The sequence below is a fragment of the Moschus berezovskii genome, chromosome 24 (assembly GCF_049115385.1).
Source record: "Moschus berezovskii isolate FMDL1 chromosome 24, NW_MosBer_1.0, whole genome shotgun sequence".
NCBI classification, from domain to species: domain Eukaryota; kingdom Metazoa; phylum Chordata; class Mammalia; order Artiodactyla; family Moschidae; genus Moschus; species Moschus berezovskii.
This window is the reverse complement of record NC_142483.1, coordinates 40,066,199-40,093,277: the sequence shown is the minus strand read 5'-3', so window position 1 is coordinate 40,093,277 and position 27,079 is coordinate 40,066,199. Positions and strand designations below refer to the sequence as shown.

The window sequence follows — 27,079 nt, the reverse complement described above, 5'->3', positions numbered from 1 at the left end:
ACATCCCAGTTGTCAACATTCTGATCTTCAAAAAGAAAGCAAGATTTGAATGTGGCGCAGAGAACCTTCTCTTATAACTAGCAAGAGACGGCATTCCGGCATCTAGTCACTGATGGTAATCTAAAGCTTGGCAACCAGGGTGAGAATGAGCCCCTCACCCTCAGACTCACAACCAGTACAAGTCCAGGGCCTGAAAGCTGAGAGGGAACATGTCTTCCATCAACCTGTAGCCCTGAGGTGCTTCTGCAACACTCAGGCCCTGGCCCCTGGTCCAGAGTGGGAGGGGCAATGGGATGCCTGAGCCCACAGGAGGGGGTCGTGGGGGTGTGATCACACAACAGCGTGATCACGGAGGGCCCACTTTCTTCCCTGAGGTGCCCCATTCTCCCAAGAGGCTCACTGATAGTCCCACCTTGGTTTACATGGAGAAAAGGTACAGGGACACTTGTGCATGTGTATTTAAAATGGGATATTTTGGTTTCAATGAAGCAATGAAAACACTGAAAATATATAGGATATTCTCAAAGAAAATTTTCTATTCAGTAGATGAGACAGTGTTGATAAACAGAATGCTTCTAAAATGAAGAAAAAATGTAAAATAAGAAGCATTTGATGTGTTTTTTTTTTCTTTAAAACAATTTGCACAGTAAATGTTAAAAAGACAGGCATTTATTACTGTGACATTTATTACTGAAAATCCCTTTTCTAGAAATCTCAAAGAACTGAATTATATATCCATTTAAAAAAAAATCGTAACACAAGTTTTCAAGAAGAATAAAACTCCTCTCTTCTGACAGGAAATGCAATGGCTTATGCAGCACTCTCCTCTAGCTTTAAAAAGACTAAAATAAAATCATTTGAAGTGTGCCAGCAGTAACGGGGGCACCACACAGGACAGGTGAAGTTGGAGGGTTTGAAGAGACTTCCTACCCTCTCTGCGGAGACTCATTTCAACCTCTGACGCTATAGGGAAGCCAAGCTCAGGGTTCAGCCCACCTCTGCTTTCTCTGAGCACTCTGCACAAGTTCAAAGAGACATAGTCCATTCTCGCTAAGGAAATATGACTACAAAGAAAAGAGGCGCTTTAGCATGACTTCCTTCGTATATACGTTTGCTTAAAATAGCAGGCTGAAAGGCAAGGACGGGCCAAGAAGTTTTCAGAATCTACCTATCTGATACCCCATCCCATCCCTTCACTGTGGTCTCACCATGGAGCAATACGAAACAAGCCTGCTAAAACCATAGCAGCAGCTGTGACATCCAGTGGCCCGAACAAAAATATAAGGCACTAATCGAAAGCCTATATTACACAAAGAAACGGCTCAAGGATGCCAGGAACTCATCTGGTCGTTTCTTTCTCCCTGACTTGGCTAATTGGCACTAGACACAGGAAACAAAAACAAAACAATCCCAACCCAAACACGGTCAGAACTGAGAATCCTCGGTAGATATAAGACTCAGATGATCACAGGTATTTTCCTCTCCCTAAAAGGCACCTGTTTCTGAAACTGTGGGAGAACCTCAGGTAAGCTCATGAGAAACAGAGCCCACCACCTGGAAGACCTACCTGCTAAGCTCTTAAACGGTGATGTGACCACCTAAGAGACAGCCTGTTAGAATTCGGCTCCCTTTGTGAGCAGATAATCTTGTCACTGTGACAATCACACGGGGCACAGATGCATAACTGGATTTTTCCCCAAGTGACTGGAAAGGAGCCCAGTGATCCAGAGAGAGATAACAAAATACAATAAACAGAGCGGTCAGGGGAGCCGCAGGACCTGTTACACAGAAATTCATTCACAAGCCTCCGGTGGAGAGGTAGTCAGGCTGCAGTCACATGAGCACAGGCAAAGGAGACTGGACTCTACAGACCCCGGAGTAGGAAGCTCTGAGGATCCAGCCAAAGACAGCCTGTCCACAGTGCACTTCATAAGAGGCCAACTTCTGTGTACCTTTCCACTGCAAAGCACATCCTTAAGACAAACAGGGCATTTTATTGAACAGAAGAGAAACGCTAAAGTGTGCAAGGATCGACCAGACGTGGGCTGGGAGCTGGAAAGAAATTCCTACACCATCGTGGATGGCCAGACTTCCGTACTCCTCCACTGCGGACTGGGTCTCGGCCTGGCCCGGGGTTCAGCTGTTTGGGGTCTGGTTTCAGATGAGACCACATGGGGGAGGGCAGATTAAATCAAGCCAACCATCTGGTCAATCTGTCGCATGTAGATGCTCTTTAGGGGCAGGGCATACCGCCTCTCATCAGGAACCCGATTGCACTGGAAAGAAAATCAATGAAGTACCATTTGAATGAGTTAAAACCCTGTGTTAATCCCTCAGAAGGGGGAACCAGATGACCTCCCCTGAGGTTTCTCATCCTGGCAATGAGGACTCTTTGGGCCTATCCTGGGCACCGCACGATGGTTAACAGCATCCCTGGGCCTCTCCATGTACATGCCCCTCACCCCTAACCCCCAGCTGTGACAAACAATGTCCCCCCGACACTGCCCGATGTCCTTTGAGGAGCACAGGTCCCTCCAGTTTAGGACCAATGATGTAATTTACAAATGAAGATGTAGAGACCCAGGGAAACTAAAGACATGCACCCAGGGACTTCCCTGGAGGTTAGGACTCCAGCTTCCACTGTAGGGGGCACAGGTTCGATCCCAGCTCGGGAAACTAAGATCCCACATGCTGCAAGGTATGGCCAAAAAAATAAAGACATACATGAATCCAAGTACAGATGATTCAGACTAAAAGCTGTATCCCTTGGGTGTTTAATCAACCCAGAACTGCAAAAAGAAAAAGAACTTTGGCTATTTGAAAACTGTTGCTTTTCTGAGTTTACATGCTTAAGAGTGCTAAGCACTCTTCCGCCTCTCTCTCAGAGGGGACCTAAGTTTGAGAACCAAATGTGTTGTGTGGAAGCAGTTTCCACATACATTCATGCCCCTCCTCAGAGAAACTCTTCCCTGATGCTCTTACTGGAACTCGCTTGCCCAAGGCCTCATCTCTGCAAGATAAAGACTGACAGGTCCTTCAGGTGGTCCCCACCCTCCCTGCCAGCTCCTGCTTTTTGTAGGAGCTGTACCTTCTGCCTGTCCTCTGGAGCCTCCCCCTCACCATTCCAGCGGGAACTGAGAAGCAAGCTCCTGAGTGAAGCCCTCCTTGTCTTGCCAGCAGGCTAATTTCTCCATCTTCCATGTCCCAGCAGCACTTCACACAGCCCCCTACTGATGGGCACTGAAGGGGAGCAGATCTCCATCCACGCTGGACCCTGAGAACCACAGTGACTGGCCCACATCCCGCGCCAGGCACAGTGGGATCTGCTCTGTGAGGTGAGCAGCTCCTCCAGTCCAACTCTGGGTTCCATCGTGTGACCTGAACCTCTCAGTGTCTCACTGTTTCCATCTATGAAACGGACACACTGACTACCTACCCACCCAGGGGCTGCTATGAGAATTTCACATACTTAATTTCAGCACTTAGATTGGTGCTCAGCACATGTGAACTCTACAAATGCTGACTCCTGATGGTTACTTTTCCTTCTGCCCTTCCCCTTCCTTCTCAGTTGTATTCTATTCATTTAATCTATACTCCATGGCCTAATGGAAATTTCAAGGACTCTGCTCTGCTCTGGCCTGTTGATTTAGTTCAGAGACTGCTCTGAGACTTTCATTGAGACACGAAAGGAAAAAGTACAGTCCGGGATGATAGGGCATGCCCTAACCCAGGTAGCCTGGGGGGAAGTGGCAGGACTCTTGGCAGCCGAGGCTATTCCTGAGAAGGGAGCTGGCATACAATGCACTGTGAGATCATGAGGTTTGCTCTATCACTGGATGCAGCGCCCACATGCAGACCATCCTGCTGGGCTCAAACCAACCCAACTACCTTTGGTTAAAAGGAAAGACTCGAGGATTTGTTTCCAAACCTTCCTCAGTGCTCTCGGGGATAGTCCAGGCATGCCCAGTTGAGCTCCCCCTTTAAATGAGGCCAGATACATCTCACACTTTTAAAATTTTTTGGCTACATCACATGGCATGTGGGATCTTAGTTCCCTGACAGCTGATCAAGCATGCACCCCCTGCATTGGGAAAGCAGAGTCTTAACCACTGGATCTCCAGGGACGTCCTGACACGAGGGATGCTATGCACAGGCTCCCTGGCCCTCGGGCTCCTGGCAGGACTGGCCCACGAGAAGCTCCAGCAGATTTGAAGTGCTGTGTTCACTTTGCCAGCCCCCTTCCCACACAGTCACAGAAGCCCGCCCAAAGCAGAGGCTCCTGCCCAGAGGCCGCCCCCAGCACACGCTTCTCTGCATCAAGGTTCCCATGACCACCCTGTCCACTGGCCCCTCAGCCTGAAGCATTGACGGGCGACTGCCCCCACGGTGTCCTTACACCCTGAAGGCACCTACGGAAACAGCCCCTTGCTGAAACTCTTCTCAAATTACCCAAGCTGTGGGTGCCAGGAATATTCTCTCAGGACCCCTGGATGACAACATGATGAAGAGTGTTTTCTCTTCCTCCACGGACAAATCACCCTTGGAGACAGCAACTTACATTGGAGCTGGAGTTGATGATGTTCAGCTCCTGAGGTTTAGGCCTGTGCCCAGACTTTCCCATTTGGTCCGGCCCTCCCTCTTCAGAGAAGAACTCCTTCCAGGGTGACTCCCGGAGATGTTCATCCACAGATATAATGTGTCCCTCAGTTGTAAACATGTATCTGGTTCCAGATTTGTGAACTGGGTTCTCCTCATCAAAGAGCTAGTGGGGGGAAAAAAAAACAGATATAATTGTAGCATGTTTGGAACTAATTCATAGGGGTGCATCCAGACTACTTAGAGATAAGAATTTGCTAAGCTCTCAGACCAACCCAGGCTGTGAAGTGTGCATGCTAAGTGGCTTCAGTCGGTCTGATTCTTTCCAACCCTATGACTGGGAGCCAGCCCCGCTCCTCTGTCCATAGAATTTTCCAGCCAAGTCCATAGAATTTTCCATGGAGTAGGTTGCCATGCCCTCCTCCCGGAGATCCTCCTGACTCAGGGATCAAATCCGCGTCTCTTACGTCTCCTGCGTTGGCAGGCAGATTCTTTACCAGGACTGATGCTGAAGCTGAAAATCCAATACTTTGGCCACCTCATGCGACAAGTTGACTCACTGGAAAAGAGTCTGATGCTGGGAAGGATTGGGGGCAGGAGGAGAAGGGGACGACAGAGAATGAGATGGCTGGATGGCATCACCGACTCGATGGACGTGAGTTTGAGTGAACTCCGGGAGTTGGTGATGGACAGGGAGGCCTGGCGTGCTGTGATTCATGGGGTCGCAAAGAGTCGGACACGACTGAGCGACTGAACTGAATTGAACTGAGAAGCACCTGGGAAGCCCGTGGGGCAGAGTCACCAGTCATGTTTAAGTTGAGATGCCTGAAATTTCCTGACCACATCTAGACCTAGAAGTTAGAAAGCCCAGGGCTAAGCCCACAGTGACACTAGTCTGTATAGGCCCCAGATGATGCTCCTTGCCCTGCTCCCCTGAGAGCTCGAGTGCTGGGATTCAGGAACTGACCCCCACCTCAGCCCTAAACTGTAAAAACTCCAGAGAGAAGGAGGTACATGGCTTATTCTTCACTGGATCCCCAGGGTCTGGCCCTGACACACATTCCTACATGGGTTCTGTGGGAACAAGGCACCCAAGGCAGTCCCTTCCTTCAGCAATGGACGTGGGGGTGAAGACGGGTGCAGCGAGGGCATCTAGAAAGAAAACCTAGCTGAGTAGGGACAGGTCAGAGTGGGAGAAGGCAGGTGTGCAAAAATGACAAACGAGGCAAAATGTAGAAACAGATCTCTTCAAGATGGGAAAAACCTTACAGGAATCTCAAGTATTTTACAAATGGGAAAGAAAACACTCAGCAGGGCTGGTCTGTGTTTACACAGCTCGAAGGAGAAGAACAGGGCCAGTCCAGGTTCTCCCCTTCCCCCCCGACCGGACCGAGTTCTTTCCCTTCAAACACCCTGGGGGTCTCCTCCAATCATTCGCTCCAGGATTTGCCCCATGAACATCCCAGATGCCAAGGCTGCAGGACAGGATGTCTGGAAGAACCATCTGAGCCACCTGGCAGAATGACAGACTCCTGTGCCTGCTTCTGAAGCTTCCAACTCAACATGGCTCTAATCTTAACAGGGTGACTCCAATCCAGCTGCCCCTGGGCTTGGGAACCACTGAACTAGATATAGCAAACCTATCACCACTGATGGCTATCTCCGGATCTTGGCCTAAATTCCCCACGCTGTTTCCCTACCAGTTAAGTCCCGACCTTTGGAGCCTTGAGAGGAGGAAAGCAGCCTCATGCCCTGGTGCAAATGCCTCACACGTCCATGGCTGAGTAGCTGAGTGGAAAGAGCACTGGACAAGGAGTCAGGACTGGTGCTCAAGCCTCGGCTCTGCCGCGTCACCACCCCTGGAACCCCAGCAAGTCCCCTGACCTCCCTCCAGAGATGGCAGATCCCAAAGGGAAGGATGAACACCGACCAGATGATCCCAAAGGTTTCTTCTGGATCCAAAAGTTCAGTTTCTACCCAAACAGGGGAGCATGTGTGTCTGGACAGAGAGCTGGCCGAGCTGTGGGTCTCACGAGAGCACACGTGTCAGGGAAAATGAGATCTGAGATCCTGCTCTTTTCCTCAGAGAAGCCTTCCGACCCCCAGGCTCACAAGGGTCCTCTAGGAACTGCTGCCTGCACTCCACACACTGTGTGAAGCTAGGTCTCCGTGTATGTGTGTGTCCTTGGCGGTACTTCCTCCATGAGGTCAGGAACCACAGAGGACACAGCAACGTGCTTTTGTTCTGACAGGGTGGTACCCCTGGGCCAGCAAGATGCCCAACATGGAGCAGTGCCTACTCATGTATGTTAGATGGAAGGCAAAAGACAGGCTTGCTTGCTGTATAACACAGGGATATGCTCTGTGATGACCTACAGGAGTGGGATGGGGGTGGGGAGGTGGGAGATTCCAGAGGGAGGGGACATATGTATACTTATGGCTTATTCATGTTGTTGTACAGCAGAAACCAACACAATATTGTAAAGCAATTATCCTCCCATTATAAAAAAAAAAAGGCACACTTGCTTTCAGCAGAACGAAACACTCTGGGTCAATCTCACAGCACACGTACCAGGTACAGGTATTTACAGGTCTCGCTGAGGAAGAAGCTCTCCATCCGGTCCTCCTTGGACTTGTCGATGACATGATGCAGCGTAGCGTAGCCACACCTATGAGACAATCGTCCCGTCAGTCCCACAGGGCTCCCTCCCAGCTGCTCGTTCATTTAAGAGGCAGAAGCAATCTATTAACAGAATAACCAAATGATCAAATGCCACAGGGGAAAACAAAATAGGGTGGGTTTAAAGGCTACCTTTTTTTTAGCCTCAACTGACTGTCTGCAAATTCATTAAAAAGTGGTCTGGCAACCAAATCATCAGGTGAATGGTCAGGAAAGGGGTACAAGGGTGGCGGAGAGTGTTTGCCAAAGGCGTGACAAGACACCAAGAAAAATGACTGGCAACAAATTCTAAAGGACTGATTTACATTTCATGTCCCAATACTTGTAGACTGACTTCTCATTTGGATGGTCTAAAACAGTATTTTGTAAGAAAATATTTATATTATTACTAGGTTAAGAAAAGCAGGTCACTAAATTTAGTTTTTATACATATATACACACATTACAGACATACATAAATGTATAAAAAAGAGTGTAAGACTCTATACTTAAGTGCTAATGGTAGTTATCTCTGCACATGAAGATCACAGTGATAATATTCTACCTCTATATTTTCTATACTCCCTAAACTTTTCAGTATATGTATTATTTGTATAACAGGGAAATAAGTTACTTAAAAAGAGCCCATAGAGTCTGCTGGAACTCTACAGGAATAAAGGTGAAAAAAATTTTTTTGATTCACACTATAACGGGCAGGTTCTACTACACAAAAAGTACGGAATCTCCCTGCAAAATTACCATTAAGGGTCTGTTCTAAAAAAGTAAAACACAAAATAGAATATTATTACCCCAGAACAACTCAAAATAAAAGTGGTCAACAGGAAAAGGAAGGAACTTAGGAAACTGACTTGACTTTTGTGTACTTTTCCAGACTCTGCAGAATGTCCATTCCTACATGGAGGTAGAAGGGGTTCTTGGTTGCCTAGAGAGAACAGGAGAGAATGTGATCCAGCGGGGCCTGGGAGACACGCCATCCCCACACTGCTGCCTGCAGCACCTTCCCGAGGAGGCGCGGTCATGTCATCCTGCAGGGTCTCGAACATTAAAGCACTAAGGTAACCTGTGAATTCTGGTCAAAGTGCACCTCCAATCTGCTTAACTTGAATGTAGGGCTGGGGATGGCAAGAAGGCCTGCTTCCAGGGCAGATCTTATCTGCCTTTGGCTCTCCTGATCCCCATCATGACAGTCCTGCATGTAAGGACAAATCCAGTTTCTGTGTTGCCTCAGAATACTTCAGAAACGTCAGCCGCGAGCACAGGAAAACAGGACTTTGCCTCCATTCCACACACAGTGCTGGGAAGAATTGCCTGGGGACAAGATTTCTGAAGCATCTGCAGGGGCCTCCACACTCCGTTCTCTAAATCGCCCCCAGAACGCAGACCCGGGGCTGCTGCCTCCTCTGTCACAGGCTTATAGATGGTTTTGTGAGGGGAAGAAAAATTCTCTGGGAGGACTAGACTTTCCTCCCAAAACTAGTTTAAAAGTTGGGGATCATCTACAATCCATTCCCAGTGCCAACCCCGCAGCAGCAGTAGAAGCAAACGACCACAAAGTCACTGTCTCTGGATTAGGAGAGTGCAGGGAGAGGCCTCAGAGGGCAAGGCAGTAAAGCCGAAGATTTCTTTGGCTTCTAAGAAAACAGGCAATATGAGGAAGAAGCTACAAGAGGAAAGAAACAGTGCCTAAACTGTTCCTAAAGAGGAAAGCCAAGAGCCTAAACCCAAGGGCAACAGACCTCAGCTTAAGGGGAGGCGTCAGATGGTGCTCGCGTGTCACCCCCGGAGCGTGAGTGGCCTGACTCAGCCCTGAGTTTAGGGAGGCAGAGTCACAGGCTGGCTCCTCCTCTGACAGGTGACCTACAACTCATGAGGTCTCTCTACCTGGGAGGTCAATTACCAGCTGCACAGGATTTCTCCCGCTTTTAGAACCAAGTGTCAAGGATTTGGTGTTTTTTCAAAAAAAAAAAAAAAATTATTGAATAAGTCTAAACTACAACACAGGCAATTCTTCGGTGGTCCAGTAGTTAAGAATCCGCCTTCCAACGCAGGGGACAGGGGTCTGATCCTGGGTCAGGGAACTAAGATCCCACATGCCATGGGGTAACGAAGTCCACATGCCACAAGCACTGAGCCTGCACACTCTGGAGTCTGGGCTCTGCAACGAGAGAAGCCCACGCACCACAAGGAAGACCCAGTGCAGTCAAAATGAAAAAATAAAAATAAACCACAGCACTAATCCTGCTGGCAGAGCTCATAAGATCTCCTTGCAAGGGCCTGCCCACGACACACGTCATTATACAGCTGCTGAGCGCACAGAGGGCCAGCTTCTCAGAAAGCGAGCAGCTCTGGGGCTGCATCTGCGAATGGCTGGCAACTCTCGGTGTGTATATATGCACGGCGTGCGCAGAGGAATAAACATCTGCCTTAAACTGTGGGGGAGAAGACTCTTCACAGTTAAAGTGACATTTCCTCTGGCACTCAAGTAATTTCACAAAAGAGACAGACTGGTTTTTTTTTTTAAAGGATTAAACAAAAATAGGTATTCAGAGGAATCCCAGGTAATTCCCTGTCTAGCTAACAAAGAGACTTTGTTCGTCTGAATAATTTACACAGCTCAGGGTTCCACAGTACCTGAGGACAGAAATGCGTCCCCCCAGGAGAGTTCTTTGGTCCAATATATTTGGAAAACAGTGAGGACCAAATCTGCCTCTTGACTGTTTTAAGGATGGGAGAAACAAGTCCTGGAGTGCAGATATGAGCCAGCTTTGCAGAGTGTGGGTCACATGTGTATGTGACCGCGGACGCCTTCCCTGTCCTGCGAACCACAGCTGGCGCTCCGCGCTCACCAGGCTCTGGGCTGGCAGCCACCCCACAGTCACTGTGAAGCAGCTTGGTTCTCCACCTGTCAGCACGCACTCCCTGTGAGCCAGCTGCTCCAGGTCTCGCCGGCAGTACCTGGTAGAGAAGATACGTGGACTCCACCAGCTCGGGCCTCAGCGGGTAGAAGAGCACGTCAGGGGCCTGCAGCTGCCAGTTGTACCTCTCGGGGAGGGCCCCGTAGCGCTTCCAGATGGCGTAGTAGAAGGCGTGCAGGCAGATGGCGTCCTCCACGTCTCCCATCAGAACCTGCGGGAAAGATGCGGGGCCCCAGGCTAGGACAGGGTTCTCACAGTGGCAGGACGTGACACACCGGCCCCGGGCTCCCCCTCCACCCACTGGCTATCTGATCCACAAGCATAGCTGGAGACAAACCCAACCCAAAAGCTGCCTGTGGGACAGACACCACCCCCATCTGGCCATCAGCGCCACAGCCCTGAGGACTGCAGAGGACAAGAGGCTAACTCCTCATGAGCAAAGCATCAACAACTGAGAAATGGACCATCCAGAAGTTGTACACCCTGTACTTTTCAGGCATGGCTTTGCGCTGATTCAGTGCGGAGTAATTTTCAAAGAGAATAATGGACACATACTGTGCCATGAACTGCCCAAATCTGAAGGAGCCAGAGAACGTTCTGGAACCATAAAAAGAAAAGAGGGGGGGAACCCTTTCCAAAGGCTTCCTTCACTGAGCAAACGGAATTGTGAAATACCTGCAGTCCGGGGAAGAAGGCCTGCAGAGAGTCGATCCACGTGTTCATGAGCTGCCCGCTGAACATGTTCACGTTGACGTAGAGGGGTGGGTCCCCTTCTCCCTCATTACAGGCTTCCCGACTGAGGAGCCAAGCAGAATGGTCAGAGAGAAGGAAGAGACACAGTGCTAGCCCTATTCCTCCATCAGCCCCCGGCAGCTTCACTTCAGTGGAATCAACATCAACCTTTGCTCCCAACACATTCTTTAAACCTTTGGAGACAGACCGCCTCTCCCTGTCAATACAGTACTCTAGCAAGAGATGACACCTACTGTAAGACAAAAGTTCTGAACTTGGCCACCTTAATACATTGACTTGTCACTGCACTTTGCAGAAAGCACTTTGACATGCAGGTTTGAGTCATATTTCCACATAATTTGGTATATTTTCCAGCCAATGCAAAAGCATTTCCGTACAGGGCTTCCCTCATAGCTCAATTGGTAAAGAATCTGCCTACAATGCAGGAGACCCCTGTTCAATTCCTCAGGCATGAAGATCCACTGGAGAAGGGATTAGGCTACCCACTCCAGTATTCTTGGGCTTCCCTTGTGGCTCAGCTAGTAAAGAATCTGCCTGCAATGTGGGAGACCTGGGTTCAATCCCTGGGTTGGGAAGATCCCCTGGAGAAGGGAAAGGCTACCCACTCCAGTATTCTGGCCTGGAGAATTCCATGGATTGTATAGTCCATGGGGATGCAAAGTCGGACACGACTGAGCATCTTTCACTTTCAATTTGGTATACAGAGTGAGTTAGTTTTGACCTGAGTGGGGAAGACTAGTTCTTTCTGCACAAGAGTCTCACCTCTAATAGAATCCCACACCATGGGGCTTGGGCCTGGAGGAGCACGTCAGAGCAAGGAGCTCAGGGATTACCACTCGATTTAGTAAATTGTAGGGGCTTTAAAAAGCGAAAAGGACTGTACTCTGGCCAAACAGCCTCTTACCTAAACACAGCACTTGCATGTTCCTACAACAGCTAGGGTGGAAATGTGTCCGAGAAAATCCTACCAAGCAGTAGCTGTCACTTGCACTGGCCACTTAATAGACACCAAGTGCACAGGGGAAGACCCAGGAAGAGAGAGGAGGCATAGGGCAGGAGCTGCTGCAGCTTCAAATGGCACTTCTCTGCCATCCTGAACGCGCAAATGACAAGCAGCAAACAGTATTGTTTTTAACAAATACACCATTTTGCTGTATAATGAAAGCTAATGCGACACTGTAAACCAACTATACTCCAATAAAAATTAATTTTAAAAAGGAAAATAAAAAATAATTACTAAGAAAACAAACATAGAGGGGAAAAAAATGTGGTAACTGTGCTTCCTCTCATCAAGTACAAAGACCGAACCTAACTTCTCTGGAAAGTAAACCAAAACAACTGTGCTACAAGACAGCTCTGTGTGCAGTTAAAGCCTGAGAAACCCAGGGATGTGTCACTCCTTGTGGCAGCCATTCCCCAAGGAGCCCCCCGTGACCCCACCTCTGGGCTGTCACACCTTTGCGCTGTCCCTCACACACTGCATCAGCCTTGGTCTGTGTGACCAACAGTCCAGCAGACGTGCTGGTTGTCATTCCCAGATTAGGGTGTGAAAGCACAGGGTGGTTTCTGGAGGTTCTCTTTCTGTCTCTCTCAGGTCACTCATTCTGGGGCAGCCGGCTGCCATGAGCTGCCTGTGGAGAGGTCCATGTGGCAATGAACTGAGAACTCCGGCCACAGCCAGGGAGCAACTGAATGAAGCTTGGGTGGGAACCCTCCAGCCTGGCCCGAGCCATGACATGGCTGCAGCCCCCACCAAGAGCTTGTGGGCGACCTCGTGAGAATCGGAGAGAGAACACTCGCTGGTTACGTCACTAGGTTTCAGGGTAATTTGTCATACAGCCGTAAATAGCCAATATACCGCCTCATCCCCAAATGAGCAGCAAACAACTCGGAGGCAGTAAAATGAGGATGGAGACCAGAGACTGCGCATTGCGTGGAGAAGAATACGAGTACTTCACGACACATTCTACGTGCTCAACGGAACAAGAAGACAGATGGAGAGGAGACGCACCCTCTTCTTAAGTAGTTCTGAATACTCTGATATGCAGCATTAAACATCTCTAGGTCTTCTTTTTCTCCAAAGAGAATGTAAGATTTCAAGAGGTATTCATAGAAGGAGTCCAGTCCGGCACCCAAGCCACTCTGCTTGCCGACCCAGTGGCCCGTCTGAATGTTCACAACGTTGCCTGTGAAAAGAAGTGGCGCTCGTCAGGACCCAGGGCTGAGGGACAGGAGGCCTCCTACTTCAGCCCCATGGCTGCTCAGTACCTTCATCCCGCACAGGAAAGAGGAGGCAAGAGTATGAGGCCTCTTGCATGATTTGACAAATGTAAGGAAGCCTGAAAATGTCTATATTAGAATTTAAAAGTGCTGCAGACAAAAGTTTCATGTGACAGGCTGAGAGGGCTTATGGAAAATTTTAAAGTTAACAGTTTGGGGTGACACTGGGTTACAAATGGGGTGACTACTTTATTTTTCCTGTTTTTAAATACAACAAATTTGTGAGAAACTAAGGAATAATCGAAGATCGTTTTTAAAAGTACTGTCATTACAGTACTTTTGTAATGACACTCTAGGCTCCAGGACTCCCAATCCAGTTCCCTCCCAGTGACAAGAAGAAAATATTTCTCAAAATAAGACAGTTATAGTTGTCATATGTGAAACGAATCACTAGTTCAGGGTCGATGCATGTTATAGGATACTCGGGGCTGGCGTGCGGGGATGACCCAGAGGGAGGATAAAGGGAGGAGGGAGGTGGGAAGGGGGTTCAGGAGGGGGAACTTATGTAAACCCAGGGCGAATTCATGTCAATGTATGGCAAAACCAACCAATATAATATTGTAAAATAATTTGCCTCCAATAAAAAACAAATTAATTACTTAAAAAAAAAAGACAGTTGTAAGAGGCAACAACCTATTTTAAGATAATATCTTGAGCTAGTAAAATACTAACAATTATTGAAGATAAATAATGAGTTCATAGGGGTTCATTATTCATGACCATTTTTCCTACTTCAATAGGAAACTGAATTTTTCAATATGTTTCAAATAATTTTTTAATAATGTCTTGACCAAAATTCTGGAGGAAAAAAAGAAAACTCTAATACTGGTTTAATCTGGCTTTCAACCTACTATCACATGGAGAGATTTCTTTAAAGAAGAAAGTCACTCTACCAGTTAACTCTAAATTACTATATTTGGGACCTCATACTGAAGCAACATCATTTGCCTCCGAGGCAGCTCTTTTTATAGCATTCCCATTAACAATTATTTTCAAGTGGAATATGCCAAGGGATTCAAATCGGAAAGGAGCCCTCAGACAGGAAAAGCATGATTCCATGCCATCAAGCCTTCCAGCCTTCCTCTAAGAGAAAAGTCATGTGGAGAAACACTGAGGGCCCCCCGTCTCTGAGTTGTCAATTTTCAGGTTCCATGGCACAAGGAAAAAGGAGTGGAGAGGAGGGAGGGCCCCAGAGAAGAGGAAAGGAAAGGGGGTGATGCTCTCGGCACCAAGACCTGACAGGGTCCCCGCACCTAACAATCCCGTGTCGCTGCTCCGCAAGCTCCAAAGGGCTTTCACGGCTCGCCTGGCCACCCACTCAAACGTGGAATCCCCCAGCAGTCGGCTTAGAATCCCAAATTCCACCAGGAGGGAACCGGCACCAGCCGTGCACGTCTCATTATTGCTGTCAGGAGGAACACCTGTCTTTAGATTCACCTGGGGATAGGAAGAGACAAAGGATTTGTGGCAACAGTCAAGGAACTCGCGTGGCTAGGAGGCCAAGTCACAGCGACCACACTCCACTAAGGAACCAAGCTTACTGCAGGCTGAGTCAGCCCCTGCCTCCTGCTCTACATCCGAGACAAACATGGGAACGAGTTTAAGACACAAACGATGATACGAACACCAGAGCCCTGGGTTATTCATAAGAGCCAGTCTTGGGGAATCACAACAATGCTATTCACTAATATGCCTCTTTTCAGCAGATTTCCAGGCTCTCTTCATGGTTATGCAGCACCAGGCTTTGGCATGGGGGACAAAGGCAAGCTGTGGAATCATGCAGAAATTTTAAGTGAACTGTTATGAAGCCAGTCCTGCTCAGCAAACATTAACAAATCTCAGGCTGGGAGAGAAAGGGCACCCAGCGAGAACGTGACAGCCTATTCCATCATGGAGGCTCCTGAGGTCTGGCAGTTCTCCACTGGTTACCCAGAGGCTGACTCAATTCCCAGAGGAGCTCTGGGCTCAGCAAATCAGACGCCACAAAGATAGAATCTTCTTCCAGATCTTGCATTTAAATCAGCAGCTAACTTACTGGTCTGTACAGGCTTTATTTGAAAGATCCATGTGAAATGTTCAAAACAACATATACTGAACTCCTATGGTATACGTGTGAGGGTGTCTGGGGAAACAGACCCAGGTCAGAAATGAAGACAAACTCCCCTCACTGTTTTGTTGTAGCATAGGATACAAAGCCCACCTGTAAAAGGGGTTAAAAGACTGAGCAGAGGAACGTAACTTCCTTAAGAGGAAGGATAAGTCAGATACATCCTGTGCCCAGCACACAATAGGTGTTCAGTAAATGGTGAATGAGTTAAAACCTATGTATATCATATTCAGGGCTAAATTCTCTCAAGGGCACAGACTTCCTCTCCCACATCAGCCCCACTCCTTCCCACAAATAAATTCATCAACAAAGAGTGTTCATTCAGGCGGGCTGAGTTATGGAAACCGTCCACCTACCCGAGGGTAGGGGATCCCAGTCTTCGTGTTTTCAAAGGCAGGGAGGAGCCTCACGGCCAGATCGTGAGCCATGTGCAACAGCTCATTGTCATAATCCTTAATCGTCATGTCGCCAAAGGGCTGCTTGGAGTCGGTTATTATTCTGTGGGCAGAAAGAAGGCTCCCCAGGACCCTAATGACAGGAAGAACAAAAGAATAATAATCATGTTGGCGGTACAATCCGGTTCAGAATGATAGCAGCAGGCTCAAATCCTCTATGGACTTAGCACTGCCTGAATCAGAGGGGCTAAACTTACTGACCCCCTGACATTCTTTCCGGCCCTTGACAGGGAACAATCAATTGCTAGCTAAGCACACTACTGAACGGGAGAAGGCGATCCGTTCATCTGAGTCTGCTGAGAATAATCCACTTCTAGTGATAACCTTGTTTGGTCATCGCCATCATCTCATCACAAGGCAGCAGCTTCATCGCATCACTTTTTAGTACTAATAAACTACTCTTGGTTTCTCTCACTTGGGGGAGAAAACTTTGCCAAACAAGAAAAGAGAAAAGAGCAACATAACAAATACCAACAAACTTTTATAGCTCTGGCTGCCAAACAACATGAAATTCTCCAACTTCTGGTGCAGAGGCAAGGAGGGGAAGAGGAAGAGAAGAGGAGAGAACGACCCACCGAGAGGCGGGGACCACGCGCTTACATCCCCAGCCCTCAGGAGCCATGAGTTCATGTCCCCTCCAATGAGCAGAAGTAGACTGTGACATTTTTCAGAACTTTAAATACATGCTACATCTGGAATGTTATGTAGTGATACAATTTTCAAAGTTTCAGTGGAATAGGAAAGCCATCACAGTCCATCAAACTAAAAAGGTGAGATATAAAACATAAGTCAATACATTACAGGGAGAGATGGAGGAAGTTAGGGGGGGTAGGGAGGAAAGGAAGGAGAAAGACACACAGGGAGCAAAGTGACCCACATGGTCAGCAGTGGTTTTCTGCACGTGGTAGGTGAGATGAGAAACTCTGATTTCTTCAGAAATACACAGGGGTTTTCCTAGGACACAGTGAAGGAAATGAGACCAGACCTAAAGTGAAATCATGAAAAACTCTCTTAAAGGGACACCTATCTTAAATCTACATTAAAGTGTCTTTCTACTCAGCCCCAAATGGAATTACTTTGAAATGGCAATTGTTTCAGTTTTGATCCATCCAAAAGAGATGAAAAGGGGACACTGAGCCCACGAGGTCTACATGGACTCCCTAGCTGGACCCTGTGGCCCATGAACCCTCACAGGGATATTCCCCTCACTCACACACACAAGAGCAGCTTTCAGTCTGTCTGACAATCCTTTTACCTTATGGTGGCCTCGAAGACTTGGACGGTGGAATCTTTGTCAAAGGAAACGGTGTTGATCACTAACTTGACTGCTTTCTGGAACTCAGATGAATTTCCCATTATCTTTAAAAAGAGGAATACAAGCCATTATGATGGCATGAAATGACACTGAGGTTACATGATCACAGGAGCTGGGCCACATCATCTGAATGTCTGCACGTGCTGTGGTTTTGCCACTCATGGGAGCAGAAACACAAAAGCCCAGTTATCTCTTAGAATACATTCTGGGACAGATGGCAAGCCCATTTCCACAAAACTCAAGAACCATATCTCCAGATGGCAAAACTTTGACAATAACTCCACATAAAATCATTAGCAGCCCTCATCACCCCTCCCCATCCTCTCTCAGCTTCACTCTGATCTTACTTAGCAAGGCAGGCATTACAATTTCTGAAGTTCCTGACATGAGGAAAAACCAATCCCAAAATAAAAGAAATAAGAAACATGATATTCTCTCTGTTCCTCAAATAATTCAACAGCTTGGGCGCTTGGCTCCCAGGAGACTAAAACATCTGGGAAACTGACTCCTTGCTTGTTACCCAGATGTCTGAACACGTTGAGAAATGGTGGTATTATCTTTGAGAGGACAGCATAAGGCCAATGGCATTCAAAACCAACACAACACGCAAGTAACCAGCCCTACGTCCTTTGTAAAAAATATTCTAGAATTATGATTTCTATTTTGGGTCTGTGGATATGGTATCATTCCAAGCTTCTCTCTCTTATGTGAAGTGCAAATTGAGCATAAAATTTGATAAATTAACCAGAACTGAAATGTTTTCATGTTGATCAAAATTTTATGACCATCCTGGGACTATAATGACAACATAAGGACACATCCAAAAAAAAAGAAAAAACAAATGATGTCATTCAGACACTACTTTTTCAAGCATTTTTTTATCTCCTAGTATTTATTGATCTAGTGCATCTTTTTTCCTTTTTCTCCCCCTCATTGCTATTTTGCTGTTCCATGCAGAGAAAGTAGTTTCTTTTCTGGCTTTTAATTTTGTTTTTTAACACGATTATGCAATCCTGCTGCAAGTTGCATCAAGTGGACAACGGGCTGCTATTGTCTGAGTGTTTCCCAAATACACCTGTTACAGTTTGTTTAAAATGTCAGCAAAAGCAAAGGGAAACCTCAACAGAAGTAACATCTGAAAAAGAAGGCTGCAGTGTACATCAAAGACCGGATATTTCTACCGTGAAAACCACAGAAATGGGTCTGTTTCCCTAAAGATGTACAGCAGCAGCCAAATCTGTTAGCAGCTGCAGACGCTGATATGAGCTCAGAGCACGTGCAACAGAGGAGGAAGGTTTCAGTGACATATTGTAATTTGCCATTTTAGAAGCTACAGAACAGAGTAATGATGCTCTGCAATTGCTCACTCAGACTTAAGAAAAGCTGGGTTGGACAGAAGCATTACACAGGCTTCTTTACTGCAGAACTTCTCACAGCCTTGAAAAGGCTGGTGAGGACTGTGGCTTTCCAAGAGTGGGCAGACTGGGAGGGTTTCTCAAGTTCATTTGGGACCAGAATTCTCCTTTGCGGGAGCACATCCTTGGAATCTGTGTTGGGAAATGTCAGATCTGTCAAAATTCATTTTCTTAACACCTATTTGTACTCCCACCATGTATCAGACACCATGAGGTGTGGACAAGTGCAGTGACGAACAGAGGCAAGGCCTCTGAAATCCACAAGCACGGCAGAGAGATAAAAAGACACAACAGGACCAAAAGAGAGGGCTCAGGGAGAAAAGGGGGCCTTTCATAAATATATATATATCTGTGTGTGTGTGTCTTGGAACTTTTTTTTTAAAGCAATACTTGTAGGCTGAGTCGGCCTCTGGTATCTTCAACGAGTTAACTCTAATTAGGGTGAACACACTAGTCTGGGAGGCTTCCCTGGTGGGTTTAGCAGTAAAGAATCTGCTTGCCAAAGCAGGAGACGCCAGGTTTGATCCCTGGGTTGGGAAGATCCCCTGGAGAAGGAAATGGCAACCCACTGCAGAATTCTTGCCTGGAGAACCCCAAGGACAGAGGAGCCTGGCGGGCTACAGTCCACAGGGTCGCAAAGAGCTGGACAGAACTGAGGGACTAAACAACAACAACACTAGAATGGGCCCATTTTGATGAGTGACGGTAGATCCTGACAGGCAGCAGCCATCCTTTGAGAAGAAGAAATTAAACTGAGAAGGGAAACTAAACTGCTGTGCAACTACAGCCTGACAGCATGTAACCCTGGACTTCCTGCAGACCGTGAGCCCAGGAGAACACACAAAGACCGCTCAAGCGCTCCCCAAGTTCTGGTAATTCTGCTGCTAGCCAAGATCTAGGACAGCTGTAATGCAGACTTAGCTGCTGCTGGTGCTGCTGCTAAGTCGCTTCAGTCGTGTCCGACTCTGTGCGACCCCATGGACAGCAGCCCACCAGGCCCCTCTGTCCCTGGGATTCTCCAGGCAAGAATACTGGAGTGGGCTGCCATTTCCTTCTCCAATGCATGCATGCATGCCAAGTCGCTTCAGTCGTGTCCGACTCTGTGCGACTCCACGGACAGCAACCCACCAGGCTCCCCTGTCCACGGGATTCTCTAGGCAATAATACTGGAGTGGGTTGCCATTTCCTTCTCCGGCAAACTTAGCTAGCATTACCCAATTCTAATTCCTGACAGTTTTAAACTCTTTTAAGGACAGTTAAAATGCAGGATTGGGAATCAGCTAACGTAAAAATTTTCTAATGGTAAAAGTGTGCTGAAACAATGAAGAAGAGCCAAGAGGTAGTAAAGTCAGGTTTATAAGGAAATTTTTTAACATTCCGCTGGAATTCCAGGCCCTCCCCATGATGCAGAGCATGTGCACAGGGCAGCCTGGTAATAAGAACCGTGCACGAGGCCTGCCTGTTTTCCATGTGCGAATGTGTCCAGAGGTCTCCAGCTGAGGGTTTCCCTCAACTGAGGAGGTAAAGGCAGTCTCCGAGTTGGCAGCCCAAGTCTGGAGTGGGCAGTGTCCACACGAAACTCAGAAAGCAAAGAACATAAGAGTGTTCACACAGAGGGTCTCTTGCAGAGGCCGGGACCAGGGCTTGGACCTGCTCTCAGGGAGTCAGGAGCTGTGGGACCTTTCAGGGGATCTTATCCCCTGGAGATCTTGACTTTCACTTCAGAAATCTTAACTCCAGTAACTGTAAACTGGTTCCTTTAAGGAATAAAACAGTGGGAAACTGGGACAAAAATAGGTTTCCCCAAAATAATCATATCGCCTTCTCCACATTTTTAGGGGGATCACATTTCCCCTCATTTTACCTTCAGTGTTTTTCTTGCTCTCCGTGTTAAGCTCATTAAAATAAACAACGGCTATGAACACATTCTGAGTATCACATTTCCTGGAATTCTCATCCCTGGGGGGAAGCAACGGTATTAACTCCAAAATATCTTAATTAACTTCAAAAAAAAAAAATAAGGCCGAACACTTACTGCAAGGGTATCCAATGCATCAACCAGAGTAAGGGAATAATTCCCTAGCACATCATTGATGTTCAGATTTGAACTGAAAAAGAAATGAAATGAAAATTACACAAAGGTACTTTTAGGTACTTATAAAAGAGGGGGAATAAAAGATAATAAAACTAAACACTCATCAGAAACTAAAATTGCTGAAGCTTTTATTCAGGGACTACTGTGGATGGATCAGTTGGGCAATGGTCCTTCTGCCACACAAGGGACAGCCTCTACAGTGTCACAGGAGAGCAGAGGTGCATGCATTTATACTACAGGATAAAAAAACAGCATGAAACAGGAAGCAAGGAGACGGAAAACAAGAGTCGTTGCTCTCTCTGAGATCCAGTTTTACCGCCACAGATGATCTCTCTGTCTAGCTTCAAAAAGCTCTGATTTCGAAATCGTTAGGAATGAAGAAGGAGAGGCCCTGTCACATGACCTGTAACTAAAACTTGAATACAGAAATCAGACACTGTGGCAGATTACACACCTAAAGCAGCAAATAAATACCTCAACTACGGTCCCCATCTCACTCCTCTGTCCTTTGGGTGGGGAATAAACTAACTGCTTTCTACACTGTTTCACTAACATCATCTCACCCAAAGAATCCCACCCCCTTACCCCCCGCAGCTCCATCGATCCTGAGCAGTTTTAACAGGATGGAAGTTTAACAGAAACAAAGGCAGGGCTTCTCATATCAAGAGCTGTGTTAACGCTTCTGCCACACACCTCCTGCCCCACAATCAACACCCATCGCCCATTCTGAAATCATCTTCAGACGCCAACTTCAGGACCGCAGCGAGCTTAACTGACAAGTTCTTTGTAATGCTAAAAAAAACCACCAAGACAATAATGTATCTGGGGAAGGTAGGGATGGAGAAAGACTGAAAGTCATCAAGTCGGTTTGACATATTCTAGGGGGCTCAGTTATTCCCATCCCATTCCCACAGACTCAGGAAGTACTAATAACTGCAGACGCTTGAAAAGATCTGATACTGAGGAGAGAAATGAAAAAGATGTAAGTAAGCAGGGAAACAGGATGACTGTTTAAAGGTTCTGAGTGTGAAAGACCACAGTGAAAAAGCCCTAGTTTTATTTTCAGCAACTGACGCACCGATATTATGACATCTTCCATCCAATCCCCAGACCACGCTACCTACTCTGTGGGTGTCTCTAAAGGGTCCTGGCCCACACTCCTGGGGACAGCCAGCATCTCTGTGTTCCAGATGCATGCTCTGCTCTCTCAGAGGCCTCCTATGTGCCTTAGCTGGGGCGACGCAGGCCCCGTGTGGCGCAGGTGCAAACAGCTCCAACACTTCACATCTTCTCTTACGTGAACCTTAGTTTTATGTTGCTTATGCCACTTAGTCTAGGGCAAAGAATATATGGCAAAACTTAAACTACATTTTGTGCAGCAGGCTATCTAGAAGGGGCTATCTAGGAACCAGGGCGAACCAGTGTCTCACAGCCATGAAGTCAGCATACTGCATGGCTGAAAAACTGCACCTGCTGCTTCTAGGTGTTGATTCTTTCTAAACACACGTACACGATTGTAAAAGGTCCTCTCAAGACAAGAGCTGTGGGTTCAAATCTGCACTTCAAGGGCGGTGCCAGCCAGAAAGGGTATAGGAAGTGTCAAAAGCTGGAGGAGAAGGCCAAAGAGACAGAGAGATCCTCAATTCAACCAACTCCAGATCATTCTCCTGGACTTAAATATTTACCTCCCTTGCTCTGCTGTTCAGAAATAAACAGCTGGCTCCAACCACCCATCTCAGCAGAAAATGGGGCCCCTCATCACTTAGCCTCCAGGCTAGATGCTGGGTGAACCACGTGTGACCACCTTCCCGAGCAATACCCTCTTCTGTGGCATTTGTCACCCTCTCCACCTGCCCCAGCCCCTGGAAGGAGTGACTGGTCTAGAGCCCTGTACTCCATCCCATGTTTTACTGTGCTTTTCCTTTTAGGACAGAGCTAAAAGGGACTCAAGTTTAAAATACTTTTCAACAGAACACCCTCGCAGTCACTGACAAAGAACCAGTACAAGAGCTGTCACAGGAAAAACTGTATTTGTGATAACTGGTACTTCCTTCTCTCCATTCAGTCGGACAAATCCACTCAAAAGATCTAAGGTGTTCACTAAAACACCTTTAAATTATTTTCTACCAGATCAGGGCTTCCCTGGTGGCTCAGGTGGTAAAGAATCCTCCTGCAATGCGGGAGACCTGGGTTCGATCCCTGGGTTAAGAAGATCCCCTGGAGAAGGGAAAGGCTACCTACTCCAGTATTCTGGCCTGGAGAATTCCATGGACTATATAGTCCATGGGGTCGAAAAGAGTCAGACACTGACAGTAACTTTCACTTTCACTTTCTTTTCACCAGATCACTGATACACACTCTCTTCAAATGTGCCAAGAGAGAAAAAAAGAAAAATGGAGAGGGGAAGGAAGGAAAAAATAAACATCACAAAAGCCTCTTGGCCTAACAGCACCAAACTATCATGATTCCATTCAGGTCAGCCCACTTTTCAGTTGAGACTCCAGACCTGTTCTGTAGAGATCTTCTTGATCACCATCCAGCCTGGCCAGGAACTCAAACTTCCGGTACAGGAACGGGTACTCAAGAATCCGTAACGGGCTGGGCTCAAAAGTGCTCATCTTTCCACATAAGCGACTGCCAAACCACGACAGCACCCCACTTAATTCATCATGTATGGCTACTCATGACCCTCATCCCACTCTGAATTTTTAAGGTTCTTCTCAACCCAGAACAGAGAAGATGGAGAGAACTTTGGCCTTTCATAGAAAATTTCTGGTGATACAGCTAACCATGTCTCACACAGTGTGTTCAAAATTAAAGGTATGTGTTAAAAAAAAAAAACAACCCACATATACTTAACCTGTTCAGAAATCTACCTGGTGCTGAATAGGCACAGAGGTAATATAACAAACAGTCCCTGTGTTCCAGGGATTTGATAACCTGGGGAGACAAGACAAAGGGAAAGGAAGGTGAACTCATAACTATTCAACTGTCATGCGATATTAAAACGTGGAACAGCAGCTTCAAGGAAAGGACCCAAAAGGAGAACTGAGTAGATCAAGGACAGTCATCTTCAAACAGTTCAATGACGTCATGGAAAAAAAGACTTGAGCCTGATTCTGAACAGGCCAGGATTTCAGGAAGGAAGAGGAATGTGGAGGAGCCATCCTAAATGAGAGGTGCCTAGGAACCAGCCCATGTGAGAGCCAGTATAGGTTTGGTTTGATTTGCTTTCTTGTTTGAATTGCAATAGTGTTGGGCAGAAAGCAAAAAAGGGTCACATACCCAAGGTCTGAAATAACATTGTTGGTTCATGAGTCTGCAAATTTTTAATATACAGATTTACTTGAAGGAACCTGAATTTGGATCCTCCAACCCAAACTGGGGATGTGAGAGGAACTGAGTTTGCATAGTGATCTGTAGCTGGACAGAAACAGTTGCTATTTTTAAAGTGTTCCAGTTTTATTTATTTCATGTCAATACTCCTCACCCTATCTCCAGTCAAACAAGACAGGCAAGTTAAGCCTTAAGTAAATGTGACTAAAAAGAAAAGACACGTATGTTTGGCACTCGTATTCTGTTTCTGTACTTTTTACATATTATTCCAATAGTTAAGTGACTTTATTTTTTACATGAATCATGAGAATTCACTTGACAACAATTATAAGAATACATCTGCTTAAAATAAATATCTGGAATATATTTATTACCGGCTATTTATTTCAGAGATGTAAATGTAGCCTACTGTTTCCTCAAAGATACTAAAGTCTGAGAGTAGCTATGTTAAAGGAAAAGGAGGAAGAAAAATTAACTTTTCACTTTACAAGTGACCAGCGTCTACTCAAGGCCGCCATAATCCCAGAGCTCTTTCATCTCCTCAAAGACACCAAGGCTGACTAACCAAAAGGTTTATTATTAACCTATGGGCACAAATCTCATTACGGTATCCCTTCAATATTTCTAACTCCATCTTTCCAACAGCAACATAGCTATCTGTCTCAAAGCAACCTGACCCCAACTTATCCAGACTGTCACTAAACAGTCAAACCAAACTACTCATCAGCATATGTCATCAAGAAGCAAAGAAAGTCAGTTAAGCAAAACAACTCAATTTCCCCCAATCTGGAAAAGCCCAGTAAGATTTTTTAATTTTCTAATTAAAAATTTTCTCCCAAAAAAAACTGAGATAGAAAATACACTTCTGTGTATAAAGCCTGATACAGTGAAACATGAAAAAAATAACTCATCAGTTTCCTACAATTCTAGAAAGGCCCAGTCCTTTTAGGTTAACCCGGGATGTGCCCATGGCTTCACGAAAAATCATTCTCTCCAAATGCAATTTAAAACAAGAATCTGTAGATGATCAAACCATTTTTAAAACTCTTCAATCCCCATCAGTGTATGGGTTCCTTTTTAGGACCTAAGGACTGAACTTGGCTGCTTCTCATCAGGTGAAGGAAATCACAAGGCTCAAATGTCCAAAGAGACCAGCAGCCCAACTCCTCCAGTCCCACCCAAGGGGAGCGACCCACAGAAAGACAGTCACCTATCCAGGCTAACAGGGTTAGTGTCAAGGCATACCGGTTCCCTCCAGCTAGGAGGTCCTCAGCTGGGAGTGCTGCCCTCTTGGACTCTGAGGTCAACAGCGGTGACCCTTGAGCTCAGCCTCTGCAAACACAGTTGACAGAAGGGCAGGACTGGCAGATCTTTCCTCACAGCTCTGCCACCAGAGTGAGGGAGATTATGGGACAGACCCTACGGGGCAAGGAAGGTCACTCTGAGTTTCAGGACCCTAAATCATCTCTCTCTCCCCCTTCCACCTAACCATCCTCAGCCTAAGGAGCAGCTCCTGTAGTAAAGGAGAAAGATTGTAGCCCTGTTCTACCTACAACTCACTGCATGGCTTTAAAAGTCCCTTCTCAGGATCAACTCCTGAATTTTTATATTTTTATACAGTTAAGTGTAAGTTGGCCAGAAGCGGGGAGATAAGAGCTCGTCTCGAAGCTGCGTTTCAGTTTGATGTTCACCTGGAGAAAGGGTTGGAGATGGATGTCTAAGCGTACCCCTCCATCCCCGGCCCACAGCCCAAGCCACTCCGCGGTAGGACCACTGTCCCTTCAGATCTCTGGGCCTCAGTTTCCCCATCTGTAAAAGGGCTCAGGTGTCCAGTAACTCAGAGATTCCAGGGGAATCAAGCCAGAAGACAGCCACCGCCCCATCCACGCAACCCCTGGCCCAGGCCGACCTCAAAGCGGGTGAGCCGAGGCGCCGGGCGCTGCCCCCGGGACACTGAACACCCGGGCAGCGCCGGGGGAACCCGGAGGCCCTAAGGCTGCAGCCGCCGGGAGGACGGAAGGAAGCGCGTGCCGGCGCGCGGTGCGGGGCGTCGGGCCGGCGCGGGCTACTCACGGGTCCCCGCGGTCGGGTCCTCGGCCGCGGCAGTGGATGGGGTTGAGCTCGTCCTGAGGAAAGGCGTGCGCCATGTAGTTGTCGTAGCCGAACACGAACATGCCCCGCGCCAGGTCGCGCATCTGGGCGCGCAGCTGCGGTGGGAAGGCGCCGCTGTAGCGCTTCTCATACTCGTCCCGGCCGCGGCCCCGGCCGCCCAGCACGTAGCCCCAGTGGGCCGGGCCGCACACGCCCTGCCCGGGCCGCCGCGGAGCCCGCCGCCGCCTCCCCTCCGCCGCCGCGGGGGCCGGCGGCTGCAGCCACGACGGCCCCGACAGCCCCCCGGGCCGGGCCGCGGGCCCCGAGGCGGGAGGCGCGGGGCCGTCGGGACCCCTCAGGCGCTGGAAGCCGAAGCTGAGCGGGAAGCGCTGGTAGAAGCCCATGCTGGGCCCCAGCCCGAAGACGAGCCACAGCACTCCGTGGAGGCCAAGCCGAAGGAGGACCAGCCCCAGGACGAGCGCTCGCCATTGCATGGTCGCGAGGGCGCCGCGGGCATTATTTTGAAACGCGGGGGGCCTTCCCCGCCGACCGCCGCACCCCACGTCCGCCCCGTAGCTCCGCTCACTTCCCCTTTAAGGAACTCCCTCGTGACGCACCAGGAACTGGCCCATTGTCCCCCCCACCCCTAGCACCTCGAGCCCGGCCGGCCTGTCCCCGCATTCGCCCGCCCAGTCGCCCGGATTGGCCCGGCCTCGCAGGGAGCGGCCCGGGACTCCCTACCCCGCCATAGGCCGCCCGGCCGTCCCCAGAGCGGCGAGGCCCCGCCCCTCCCTCCGGCCCCGCCCCCGGCCCGGCGTCCGGCCCCGCCCCCTGGGCAGTCGGAGTCGGTCCCGCTGGCGTGGCGAGTAGGGGCCGCTCGGGCTCGGGACAAGGCAACTTCCAGCCAATGGGAGCGCGGCACGGGAGCAGCCAGCTGCCGGACAAGGACGTGGCCACGGGCCCGCCCGGTTCCGTGCAGAGCTTGTTTCCCGCGAACTTGGGACGGAAGAAACCACTCCAGCTCTATGTTAGGGATGGTGA

At 48.1% G+C, this 27,079-nt stretch overlaps 1 protein-coding gene across 2 annotated transcripts; it reads right to left on the bottom strand.

The window, feature by feature from the left end:
• Positions 1–613: 613 nt before the first annotated feature.
• Positions 614–26,668, bottom strand: EDEM1 (ER degradation enhancing alpha-mannosidase like protein 1). Of its 2 annotated transcripts, XM_055414366.2 has the most exons (12): positions 26,021–26,663; positions 20,552–20,624; positions 17,042–17,145; positions 15,688–15,859; positions 14,478–14,661; positions 12,956–13,130; positions 10,867–10,987; positions 10,232–10,402; positions 8,125–8,198; positions 7,169–7,265; positions 4,559–4,762; positions 614–2,276 (listed from the first exon to the last, which is right to left on the bottom strand). In XM_055414366.2, the coding sequence occupies exons 1-12, from the start codon at positions 26,530–26,532 to the stop codon at positions 2,187–2,189; spliced, it is 1,977 nt and encodes a 658-aa protein (XP_055270341.2). In that variant the 5' UTR covers positions 26,533–26,663; the 3' UTR covers positions 614–2,186. The 2 variants fall into 2 exon arrangements, with proteins under 2 accessions (XP_055270341.2, XP_055270342.2); XM_055414367.2 differs by lacking the exons at positions 614–2,276; positions 8,125–8,198 and having other exon boundaries at positions 4,624–4,762; positions 26,021–26,668.
• Between the last annotated feature and the right edge of the window lie 411 nt (positions 26,669–27,079).